Below are 13,318 nucleotides of genomic sequence, written 5' to 3'. Positions count from 1 at the left end.
TAAATATTAATAAATGAATAAGTTAGGACAGGCAGAGAATGTAGAAAAACAGTAACACATAATAGATATTCACTTGCATATTTGGGACCGATTTCTGATAAAACAAAGAAGAGTCGTCTTGATTATTATAGGCCTGAAATAAGCAGACCTGATGAGACTTTTAAAGATTCAGCGAATCCACAATGTCAACAGCCAAACCCCTGTGCCTATAGATTCTGGAAAGGACAGGAATGATTATGTCACGCGGAATCATCAGAAGAGACTGCTGTGTTAGCTCAGTAATATTTAAATGGATCATGAAGACTTTGCAAAATTTTATTCTCGGCCAAGGGGACCTAAATGGTAAGAATTGGAACTAGTTCAAAGCTATCTATGGATGTGTAGCCTATTCTTGTGTTGTGCTAAACTTCCTAGAGTGCCAGCCATCTGTGTAGTGTATTTCAGCTTTCGTCCTTTCCTGAACATCGCAGAGATAGTGTTGCTTTATCTTAGTACAGACATGAATGGGGAAAAACTTGAGTGTAAGCCATTGGTTTTAAGCAGTCATGATATTTATACACTTTAGTAAGATCTTTTTATAACTAGCAGATCAGATGACACTGTTGATTACTTGTCATGCATATGTTGCTAGGAATAATGCTATTCATTTCCAAATATGGAACTGAATCTCAGCTTTTGTGTTGGTAGCCCCTCACCCCTACCCTGGCCAGAATCTGTCACTGTGACTTTATTATACCATCCCAGGTTTTGTGGTGTAGACCTGGAAGAGAAGCCCTGAGATGTACTTGATTCTGAGGATGAAACAAATTTTGTTTTTGGTTTAAAGTCCAGATAAGGTTTTTGGTGGTTGCTGAGTACTGTGGGTAAGATCTGGATCAGAACCCTCAACTAGTCAGGATAGTAGAACTGTACACAAGGAAAATGGGGAAATGAAGTAAAGGGCAAAATTTTAGGGAAGAATCTTGTATACTTCCTTGTCACCTAATTTCCAGGGACATTGACAAGACAAAGTCTTAAAGCTTTTTGCTTTTCGCACATGAAAAGAAATGCTGTGAAGTCTAACTTAGTGGGGTATAGATTAGTGCCCAATTGGGGCAGCTCTATGCGACGTTTTGTGGGGGCGGGGTGGGCAGTTAGCTGTTAGATAGCTGAATGGCTTAAAATTTGTAAGTAGAAAACGAGTTTTACTCAGTTGCCCTTGCATTGCAACATCCTTTTCATTCTAATGGAGATGTTAAAAATATGTCGGCTAGATTATTGACATTTGCCTGAAAACTTCTCATTCTATCCAAATGTATATAAACTAGCTAAATGTTATATTTTGGAAAATTTAGATAGTTATGTTTTATTATTTTAAAGCAACAGTAATAACAGATTCTATTTCTTTCTCTTCAAATATATATATATATATATATATAAAATAAACTGGGGAGTAATTGACATAACTGTATATTAAAGTGTACAATTTGATAAATGTTGACATATGTATTACTGCCATAAAATTGTCACCTCATTTAATTTAATGAACATAACAATTACACCTCAAAAATTTTCTTGTGCCATTTTATAGTTCCTCCTTTTTAATTTGCCATGTCCTTATTCCTTGTTAGTCACTGCTGGCTGTCATTATTGATCAGTTTGCATTTTCCAGACTTATATGTAAATGGAATATTTTTTGCTCTGATTTCTTTCTGTGTAATTAGTTTGAGATTCAATCGTGGTCTGTGTATCAATTCCTTTTTTTTAAATTGCTTAATAATGTTGCATTGTGTAGAAGTATGAGTTTCTTTATCCATTTACTTATTGATGGATATGTTAGTTATCTATTGCGATATAACAGATTTACTCCCAAATATAGTGGCTTAAAACAACAAACATCCCATTGTTACTGGGCCTGGAGTGTATTTTTTAGAGAGATTTAGCTGGGTGGCTTTATTTCAGAGTCTTTAATGAAATCTTTGCTGAGACTTTCCCAGTGACTCAGCAGTAAAGAATGAACCTGCAGTGCACGAGCCGCAGGAGACGTGGGTTTGATTGCTGGGTCAGGAAGGTACCCTGGAGAAGTAAATGGCAACCTTTCTAGTATTCTTGCCTGGAAAATTCCACGGGCACAGGAGACTGCGGGCTACAGTCCACGGAATTGCAAAAGAGTCGGACACAACTTAGAAACTAAACAACTGTCATTTGAAGGTGTCACCACAGGGGCTAGAAGAGCCAATTCTAAGATAAAAATAGTGAAAGTATTAGTTGCTCATTTTGTCTGACTGTTTATGATGCCATGAACTGTAGCCCGTCAGGCTCCTCTGTCCATGGGATTCTCCAGGCAAGAATACTGGAGTGAGTAGCCATTCTCTTCTCCAAGGGATCTTCCTGACCCAGGGATCGAATTCAGGTCTCATGTGTTTGGGGCTCCTCAGGTGGTGCTAGTGGTAAAGAACCCGCCTGCCAATGCAGGAGACATAGGAGGCTCAGGTTCAATCCCTGGGTGGGAAGATCCCCTGGAGGAGAGCATGGCAACCCACCCCAGTATTCTTGCCTGGAGAATCCCATGGACAGAGGAGCCTGGCGGGCTACAGTCCACAGGGTCGCACAGAGTCGGACACGAGTGAAGCGACTTAGCACACGTGCACATATGAGCAGTGTGTGTGAGTTCTAGTTGTTCCACGTGATTGCCAATACTTGGTATGGGTAGTCTTTTTAATTTTATTATGGCTTTAGTTTGTGTTTATTATTAATAACCAGTGATCTGAAAAATCTTTTCATGTGTTTATTTGCCACCCATGTATTCTCTTTGGTAAAATACCAGATCTTTAGCTCATTTAAAAAAATTGAGTTATCTTCTTATTTCTTAGTTATAAGAGTTCTTTCTGCATTCCATGTATGTCTTTTGTCAGATAAGTGTCTTGAAGATACATATTTTCTCCCAGACTTTGCCTTATCTTTTTTATTTTTGTAGCTATAGCTTTTGAAGAACAATAGTTTTTAATTTTGATGAAGTTAATTTATTGATTTTTTTTCTTTTATAATTTTTTTTTGTGTGTGTACTATTAAATGTTTTCCTAACCCAAGTTTACTAAGATTTACTCTGTGTTTAGGTTTGTGATCCATCATGAGGTAATTTTTACACATGTTGCATGGTAAGAGTTAAGGTTCATTTTTGATCATAAGGCTGTCCAGTTTTTGTTCTAGCATCATTTGCTCAAAAAATTATCTTTTCCTTATTGGCATCTTTTGTTAAAAACAGAAGTTGACCCATTTGTATGGATCATTTCTGGACTCTTGTTTTATTGATCTTACTTTTGTCTATTTTTAATACTGCAAATGCCTTGATTACTGTAGGTTTCAATAATGAGTCTTAAAATCACGTAGGATAAGTATTCCAACTTTGTTCAATTTCTTTTCAAAATTAGTTTGGCTATTGTAGGTCCTTTATATTTAGATATACACTTTTTAAAGAAAGACACACGACACACACAATCTTAACCAGAGATTGAACCCATCTCCTGCAATGGAAGCATGAACCACAAGGGAAGTCCCATTTCCATATATATTTTAGAGTCAAGTATTAAACTTCTGTAAAATGCCTTACTGGGATTTGGAGTGAGATTTCATCGAATCTAGAGATCCACTTGGTGAGAATTGACGTCTGACTAATAGTGAATTTTCTAATCCATGAACACAGTGTGTTACTCCATTTATTTAGGTTTTATTTCATTTCTCTTGGCAGTGTTTTGTGGTCTTTATTGTACAAGTCACGCATACCATTTGTCAAGTTTGTCCCTAAGCATTTCCTATTTTTTGGTGCTATTGTAGGTGATATTTTTGGAAAGTTAAAAAATAACAGATTTTTGAACTGTTTGCAGTTGGTCATTATTGATGTACAGAAATAGCACTGATTCTTGTATATTGACTTTATTTCTACAACTTTGCTAAAGTCACTTATTAGTTCTAGTAGTGTTTTATGTAGTTTCTCTTTAGTTACGTTTGTTCATTTGTTTTGTTTTTTAGATCCCATGTATAAATGAAATCATATATTTTTCTTTCTCTGTCTGACTTATTTTACATAGCGTAATACTCTCTAGGTCCATGCATGTTGTAGCAAATGGCAAATATTGGGAGTCCTAGACACGACAGTCAGGAAAAATAAATGGAATCTGTACTGGAAAGGAAGGTGTTAAACTGTCAGTGTTTGCAGATGCCATATGATACTATGTATAGAAAATCCTAAAGGTGCCAAGAGAAACTACTGGAACTTGTTAATGAATTCAGTAAAGTTGCAGGATACAAAATTAATATGCAGAAATCTGCTGTGTTTCTGTATACTAACATTGAAGTAATCCCATTTACAATTGCATCAAAAAGAATAAAGTATGTGGGAATAAATCTAAGGAAGTAAAAGACTTCTACTTGGAAAACTATCAATGATAGTTTTGACAGTGGTCAAAAAATCTCTGATCAAATAAATAAAGGTGACATAAACAGGCTCATGGATTGGAAGAATTAATATATTAAAAATAACCACAGTACCAGAGGCAGTCTAGAGATACAGTATAATCCTTATCAAAATCCCAAAGACATTTTTCACAGAACTGGGAAAAAATAATTCTAAAATTTGTATCAAGTGCAGAAGACCCCAAATAACCAAAACAATCTTAAGAAGAAGGCTAGAGGTGTCACATACCTACATTCAAACTATACTACAAAGCTACAGTAATAAAAACAGTATGTCAATGACACGAAAACAGGCACATCAATCAAGGGATCAGAGTAGAGAGTCCAGAAATGAACCCACATTTATATGTACTCTATGGCAGAGGAGGCCTTTTTAATAGATGGTGTTAGGAAAACTGGGCAGCTATATACAAAAGAATCAACTGACTGTATTCTCACACAATATATAAAAATAAAGTAAAAAATGGATTGAAGATTTAAATGTAAGACCCGAAACCATAAAACTTACAGAAGAAAATATAGGCAGTATGCTCTTTGACATCTGTCTTAGCAGTATTTCTTTTTGGCTGTCTCTGCAGACAAGGGAAATAAAAGCAAAAATAAACTAATAGGACTACATCAAACTAGTGTTAGTTGCTCAGTTGTGTCGGACTCTTTGGAATCCTGTGGACTGCCAGGGTCGTCTGTTAATGGAATTTTCCAGGCAAGAATACTGGAGTGTGTTGCCATGCCCTTCTTAAGAGGATCTTCCCAACCCAGGGGTCAAACCCAGGTCCCCTGCACTGCAGGCAGATTCTTTACCATCTGAGACACCAGGGAAGCCCACATTGGACTAAAAAATCTTTTATATAGTGAAAGAAACCATTGACAAAATGAGAATGCACCGTGGTGAATGAGAGAAGATATTTGCAAATGTTATATGCAACAAGGGATTAATACCCCCAATATTCAAGGAACTCATATACCTCAACATAAGAAAAAACCTCCAAACCAAAATACCCCAATTAAAAAAAAAAAAAAAGGTCAGAGGACATAAATAGACACTTTTCCAGAGAAGAGATGCAAATGACTACCAGGCACATGAAAAAATGCTCACCACTGTTAAGGTATCAGGGAAATGCAAATCAAAACCAAAGTGAGATATCACATCACACTTGTCAGAATGACTTTTGTCAAAAAGATAACTAACAAGCATTGGTGAGGATGTAGAGATGAGTGAATCCTTGTGTGCTGTTGATGGGAATATAAATTGGTATAGTCACTGTGGAAAACAGTAAGGAAATTTCTCAAAAACTAACAGTAGAACTACCATATGGTCCACCAGGTTCATTCTTGGGTATTTAATCAAAGAAAACAAAAGTACTAATTAGAAAAAATATGCACCCCTATGATCATTGCAGTTGTATTCACAGTAGGCAAGATATGGAAGCAACCTAAGTGCCTGTCAATAGGTGAATGGATAAAAAAAGATGTGGTATATCTACTATGTGTATAGTATATATACAGGAATATTACCCAGCCATAAATAAGAATGAAACCTTGTCATTTGTGACAATATGGGTGGACCTAGAGGGTATTAAAGATATTTTCAAATTCAGTTGTAACAAAATTGATTTTTGTGGTATACAGTTTTATGAGTTTTAACAAATGCATACAGTCAGGTCTCCATACCTCAATCAAGATACAGTTTCATTAATTCTGCTGCTGCTAAGTCTCTTCAGTCATGTCTGACTGTGTGACCCCATAGATGGCAGCCCACCAGGCTCCTCTGTCCCTGGGATTCTCCATGGAAGAATACTGGAGTGGGTTGCCATTTCCTTCTTCAATGCATGCATGCATGCTAAGTCACTTCAGTCATGTCTGAATCTGTGTAACGCTATGGACAGCAGCCCACCAGGCTCCTCTGTCCACAAGATTCTCTAGGCTAGAATACTGGAGTGGGTTGCCATTTCCTTCTCCATTCATTAATTCTAGAAATACTCTTATTAACCATTGTTAGTCAACCTTCCCTCCCTTCCCCATCATTGGAAACTTTTCTGAAATGTCATATAAATGGATTCATTTAGCTTGTAGCCTTTTGGATATGACTTATTTTACTTATCAAAGTGCATTGAGATTCATCTATGTGATTGCAGTTATTAGTAGTTCTTTCTTTTTCTTGATGATATAGATATTGTACAGATATACCATAGTTTGTTTCTCCAAGGAAATTTGGGGTGTATCCAGTTTTTGGCAATTAAGAATGAAACTGCTATAAATATTTGCATATAGATTTTGTTATGGACCTAAGTTTAAGGTGGATGAAGAAGGGGATGACAGAGTGTGAGATGGTTGGATGGCATCACAGACTCAATGGACATGAGTTCGAGAAAGCTCTGGGAGTTGATGATGGACAGGAAAGCCTGGCATGCTGCAGTCCATGGGGTCGCAAAGAGTCATATGCGACTGAGCGACTGACCTGAACTGAACTGAATAAGTGATATCATATATGTCTTTCTTTGACTTAGCATGATAATTTCTAAGGGCATTCAAGTTGCAGCTAATGACATTATTTCATTCTTTTTATGTCTGAGAAGTATTCCATTTATCCATCCATCTGTTGATGAATATTTAGGTTGCTTCCATGTCTTCACTCGGAGAAGGCAATGGCAACCCACTCCAGTACTCTTGCCTGGAGAATCCCATGGACAGAGGAGCCTGGTAGGCTGGAGTCCATGGGGTCACTAAGAGTCAGACATGACTGACTGACTTCACTTTCACTTTCATGCATTGGAGAAGGAAATGGCAACCCACTCCAGTGTTCTTGCCTGGAGAATCCCAGGGACGGGGGAGCCTGGTGGGCTGCCATCTATGGGGTCGCACAGAGTCGGACATGACTGAAGTGACTTAGCAGCAGCAGCAGCAGCAGCAGCATGTCTTAGACTATTGTAGATAGTGTTACTTTGAATAATGGGATGCATATCTTTTCAAATTAGATTTTTTTTCTGGAAATAGGCCCAGGAGTGGGATTGCTGGATCATATGGCAACTCTATTTTTAGTTTTTTAAGGACTCTCCATGCTTTTCTCCATAGTGACTGTACTAGTTTATTTTTCTGCCAACAATGTCAGGAGGTTTCCTTTTTTCCATACCTTCTCCAGCATTTATTATTTGTATACTTTTTAATGATGGCCATTCTGACTGGTGTGAGGTGAGATCTCACTGTAGATTTGATTTGCATTTCTCCAGTAGCTATCAATGCTGAGCCTCTTTTCAGGTACCTATCGGCCATCTGTATGTTTTCTTTGAAGAGATGTCTATTTAGGTCTTCTACCCATTTTTTGCTTGGGTTGTTTTTTTGTCATTACTGAGTTGTGTGAGATGTTTGTATATTTTGGAAATTAAGCCCTTGTAGGGCACATTGTTTGCAAATTTTTTTCTCCCAATCTGTAGGTTTTTTCATTTTGTTCATGATTTCTTTGCTGTTCAAAAGCTTATGAATTTGATTAGGTCTCATTTGTTTATTTTTATTTTTATTTCTACTGCCTTGGGAAACTGACCTAAGAAAACAGTTGAGCTTCATTAGTTTTTGTCTTTCAAAGAATGTACCCATCTCATCTATTGAATTCATCAGCATAAAGTTGTTCCACAAATCCCCTGATTATCCTTTCTGAATACCCATAGGGTCTGGGGTGAAGTCCTGTCTCTCCTTTTTGTAGGACATTGTGTCTTCTTTTTTCCTGATCAGTTTGGCTGTTGTTTTTGCTCAGCCATTAAGTCATGTCCAACTCTGCAACGCCATGGACTGTTGCATTCCTGACTTCCCTGTCCTTCGATATCTCCCAGTTGAGTTCAGTATAGTTCAGTCGCTCGGTCGTGTCCGACTCTTTGCGACCCCGTGGACTGCAACATGCCAGGCCTCTCTCTATCACCAACTCCCGCAGTTTACTCAAACTCATATCCATTCAAATGGGTATATCTTTCCTTTTCTTCTTTGCCTTTCACATCTTTTCTATTCTCAGCTATTTCTAACGCCTCCTTGGACAACCATTTTGCTTTTTTGCATTTCTTTTTCTTGGGGATGGTCTTGATCCCTGTCTCCCGTACAGTGTCACGAACCTCAGTCCATAGTTCATCAGGCACTCTATCTATCAGATCTAGTCCCTTAAATCTACATTTACATAAAACCTAGCAATATCAACCCTAGGTATTTGCCCATACAGATTTCTTTGCTCAAAGTGATGTCCATTGAGTTGATGATGCTATCTAACCATCTCATCTTCTGCTGCCCTCTTCTCCTTTTCCTTTCAATCTTTCCCAGCATCAGGGTCTTTTCTAATGAGTCAGCTCTTCACATCAGGTGGCCAAAGTATTGGAATATCAGCTTCAGCATCAGTCCTTCCAGTGAATATTTAGAGTTGATTTCCTTTAGATTAACTGGTTTGATCTCCTTGCAGTTCCAGGGGACTCCTAAGAGTCTTCTCCAGCACCATGATTCAAAAGCATCAATTCTTTGATGCTCAGACTTCTTTATGGTCCAACTCTCAAATCCATATGTGACTACTGAAAAAACCGTATCTTTGACTGTATGGACCTTTGTTGGCCACGTGATGTCTCTACTTTTTAATATGCTGACATTGGCTCTGAGTTTATCTATTTCAGATCTTTAAAAACTAGCTTTAGGTTTCATTAGGTTTTGGCTATTGATTTCTTGTTTTCTATTTAGTTACCTTCCAATCTGATCTTTATTATGTCATTTCTTCAGCTTAACTTGGGTTTAATACACTGGGATTAACATTATACAAAACCTTTTTTCCTTTAAAAGTGATTTCGACAGATTTTGAAACCCTGTACTCAACCCAGACTGTGCGTGTGTGTTTGGCATTTAGACAAGGACATAATACTTCTAGCCAGATTCCATAAAGATTGAAATATTTTGATGCTGTTTTTAGTTAGTTGAAGGACATAGGATTTTCTTTTTGTTTTGAATAGTGATTTTTCTGCCTGTTTATCTGCTGTGTTTCAAATTCTGAATGAAGTATATCTGTAAATTATGAAAGTACTTGACATTTCCATGCCAAGTCTTATGAAATTTACCACACGTAGAGTTAAATATATGTGGCATCCGTTAAGTGGTGTAAAATGTTTTTGTAAGAAATAAAATTTTATCCTCGTTTTTAATCTTAGCAGTCATTTAAGTGCTGTATATACTTAATTCAGAATGTAAGACATTTAAATCCACATGTCTTCCCAAATGAGAAATCTCTAAGGTATAAGGAAGTTCTATTGTTTTCATTTCTTATGTTTTAGTATATTAGAATAAGAAATTCCTGTGGTGGATAGAGTAGAATTTGTATTAGTCTTTTAGGTTGTCTTCTAAAGCCTGAGTTAGAATCAAGGAAATAAATTGCTTAATTGATTGAAAATTGTATTTAAGTATTAATACACATTTGATTTACTCTGTAAATAGTAATTTTATTTTTTAACAGATGAAATTGGCTTGGGAATCAGTTTCTTTTTTAAGTACTTATGTCTTATGCAATGTTCAGTAAGAAGTGTAGGTATAATTAGAATTGGAATATTGTTGGAGGGATGTAATATTTATAGAACTACATGAAAAATTTTTTCTTTGTTTACTTTTTTAATTGTTTAATGTTCCTTTTCTTTTAGATCCTATTTGACCAAACCCAGAGATCAATTAAGGCACAACTTCAGAACTTTGTTAAAGAGTAAGTCAATTTCAGTGAAAAGAAAAGAAAAGCAGCCAAGATTACATCTGGGAGTTATCATTTGAGAGAACCTAGAATCATACTTTCAGACTTACTGAAAATATGGAGTTTTTATTTGTTTTTTGCTTTGTGAATTTTATGTTGCATTTTTTTCTGAATTACTCTGTAAGAAATCAGATTTCATGCTTTTCCATGAATAACTTGTGCTATGGAATTTGTATTCAGGATACATAGCTCAAACTGTTAATAGATAAAACAAATTTTTAATGTAAATAAATAATCTGATGACCTTTAAAAATAAAAGCAGATCCCAAAAGTTGTTGAAATACCATCAGTTATTCTAGTTATCTCCATATAGTATTTTCTTTGTAGAGAAGATAATAGCATTTATGAGAATGAGTTATGAAGGTGCATAATAAGTAATGTGTCACAGTCATCACATTTTGTGTGTGAAATAAAATGAAACTGGAAATAAAAAAAAAATCTGACCTTTCTGGGTATGGGTGTTTGTCTTTTCTACATTAATAATTTCAGTTTTTCTAATTCCTGACTGAGAATACATTATATTACATATAAGGTTGATTAGGATACAGTATTCAGTTCAGTTCAATTGCTCAGTCGTGTCTGACTCTTTGTGACCCCATGAACCACAGCATGCCAGGCCTCTCTGTCCATCACCAACCGCCAGAGTCTTCCCAAACCCATGTCCATTGAGTCGGTGATGCCATCCAACCATCTCATCCTCTGTCATCCCCTTCTCCTCCTGCCCTCAATCTTTCCCAGCATCAGGGTCTTTTCCAATGAGTCAGCTCTTCACATCAGGTGGCCAGAGTATTGGAGTTTCAGCTTCAACATCAGTCCTTCCAGTGAACACCCAGGACTGATCTCCATTAGGATGGACTGGTTGGATCTCCTTGCAGTCCAAGGAACTCTCAAGAGTCTTCTCCCACACCACAGTTCAAAAGCATCAATTCTTTGGTGCTCAGCTTTCTTTATAGTCCAACTCTCACATCCATACATGACTACTGGAAAAACCATAGCCTTGACTAGACAGACCTCTGTTGCCACAGTAATGTCTCTGATTTTTAATATGCTGTCTAGGTTGGTCATAACTAATATAGGTATTACAAGCTATAAATAGTGGCAGAGCTCATAATGTACTTCTATCTTAGTATATTAGAATTTGTTGTACTGGAGGTGATCTCTTGCAGATTGTTTATAAATTATTTCATAAAATACTAATATTCAGAATGTCCTTATAGTATAGCTACATGAAAATTTATCACTTCCTATAAAGAGTTTAAAGTCTTTGCTAGGCATATTTTATTATTGTTGTTATTTTAAAGTTATTTGTCTTCAAGTTATTTTGCCTAATTATCTGGTAGAGGAAGTAAAAGCAAAGAGATGTTATGTATTTACCTAAAGTCATTAATGAATGGAGGTTTCAGATTTTCAGACTGTTACCCTTTACTGGTACATAATTCTTTTAGAGGGCTTCCCAGGTGGCTCATGCGTGGTCAGTCGTGTCTGACTTTTTGTGACCTTATGGACTGTAGCCCACCAGGCTTCTCTGTCCATGGAATTTTTCAGGCAAGAATGCTAGAGTGAGTTGCCTTTTCATTCTCCAGGGGATCTTCCTGACTTAGGGATCGAACACTTATCTCTTGTTTCCTGCATTGGCAGGCAGGTTCTTTATCAGTTGAACTACCAGGGAAGCCCTCTAAAAGAATTATGTACTACTCCACTACTCTTGCCTGGAAAATCCCATGGACGGAGGAGCCTGGTAGGCTGCAGTCCGTGGGGTCGCTGAGGGTCGGACCTGACTGAACGACTTCACTTTCACTTTTCACTTTCACGCATTGGAGAAGGAAATGGCAACCCACTCCAGTGTTCTTGCCTGGAGAATCCCAGGGACGGGGGAGCCTGGTGGGCTGCCATCTATGGGGTCGCACAGAGTTGGACACAACTGAAGTGACTTAGCAGTAGCAGCAGCAAAGGGTTAGAGTATCCATTTCAATAGTCTGAGCTTCCTTGGTGGCTCAGATTGTAAAGAATCTGCCTGCAATGTAGGAGACCTGGGTTTGATCCCTGGGTTGGGAAGGTCCCCTGGAGTAGGAAATAGTAACCACTCCAGTATTATTACCTGGAAAATCCCATGAACATAGGAACCTGGTGGGCTACAGTCCAGGGGATTGCAAAAAGTTGGGCACGACTGAGCATGCAGTACACACAATTCTTTTAGAAAGCATTTTATGTGTGTATTTTAAAAATGTATTCCTGCCTTTGGCCTACTAATTTTCTTGAGTAAGAAATGAATGTTGTTTCTTTAAATGTGGTCTATACCTTTGTAGGAAAAGGCAATGGCAACCCACTCCAGTACACTTGCCTGGAGAATCCCATAGACAGAGGAGCCTGGTAGGCTGCAGTCCATGGGGTCGCTAAGAGTCAGGCATGACTGAGCATCTTCACTTTCACTTTTCACTTTCATGCATTGGGGAAGGAAATGGCAACCCACTCCAGTATTCTTGCCTGGAGAATCCCAGGGACAGAGGAGCCTAGAGGGCTGCCGTCTATGGGGTCGCACAGAGTCGGACACAACTGAAGCGACTTAGCAGCAGCAGCATACCTTTGTAACGTATACTGTTCCCCAGTGGCTCAGGTGGTAAAGAATCTGCCTGCCAATGGAGGAGACTCTGGTTTGATCCCTGGGTTGGAAAGATCCTCTGGAGAAGGCAGCCCACTCCAGTATTCTTGCCTGGAGAATCCCATGGACAGAAGAACATGACAGGCTCCAGTCCATGGGGCCTCAGAGGAGTTGGACAGGACTCAGTGACTAAAACAAAAAGAGGACCACCCATAACAGGAAATCAAGGACTTGTCTTAAGAAAATTGCTTAGATTTCTAGAGCTTATCCCCAGAACACGAAAAATTATAATTTCTGGGAGAGGATCTTTGGAACTTGCATTTTTTAACAAGTTCCCTGTGGTATATACTATTGTTTAAAAAATCATTTGGTTAGATATTGGTGCATGTCCCAAAATTTGTCTTTTGAAAAAACAAATTAACTTTGCCTTTTTGTTTCTGTAATGTTAATTTGATAATTCATTTTTAAATTTGAATTGTATAGATTTAAGTCAGGAAATGCTAGCTGACTATATT

General features: G+C 37.6%; 1 protein-coding gene across 1 annotated transcript in view; it reads left to right on the top strand.

Moving 5' to 3' along the window:
- The window catches only part of ACAP2 (ArfGAP with coiled-coil, ankyrin repeat and PH domains 2), a 164,805-nt gene that overhangs the window by 88,715 nt on the left and 62,772 nt on the right, over positions 1-13,318 (top strand). Inside the window, exon 5 of the mRNA XM_040249218.1 lies at positions 10,101-10,159. Coding sequence (XP_040105152.1) covers positions 10,101-10,159 — 59 coding nt within the window. The remainder of the gene's footprint in view (positions 1-10,100; positions 10,160-13,318) is intronic.

Source organism: Oryx dammah, unplaced genomic scaffold (assembly GCF_014754425.2).
Source record: "Oryx dammah isolate SB20612 unplaced genomic scaffold, SCBI_Odam_1.1 HiC_scaffold_2, whole genome shotgun sequence".
Classification (NCBI taxonomy): Eukaryota; Metazoa; Chordata; class Mammalia; order Artiodactyla; family Bovidae; genus Oryx; species Oryx dammah.
This window is presented reverse-complemented; position numbering and strand designations above follow the sequence as displayed.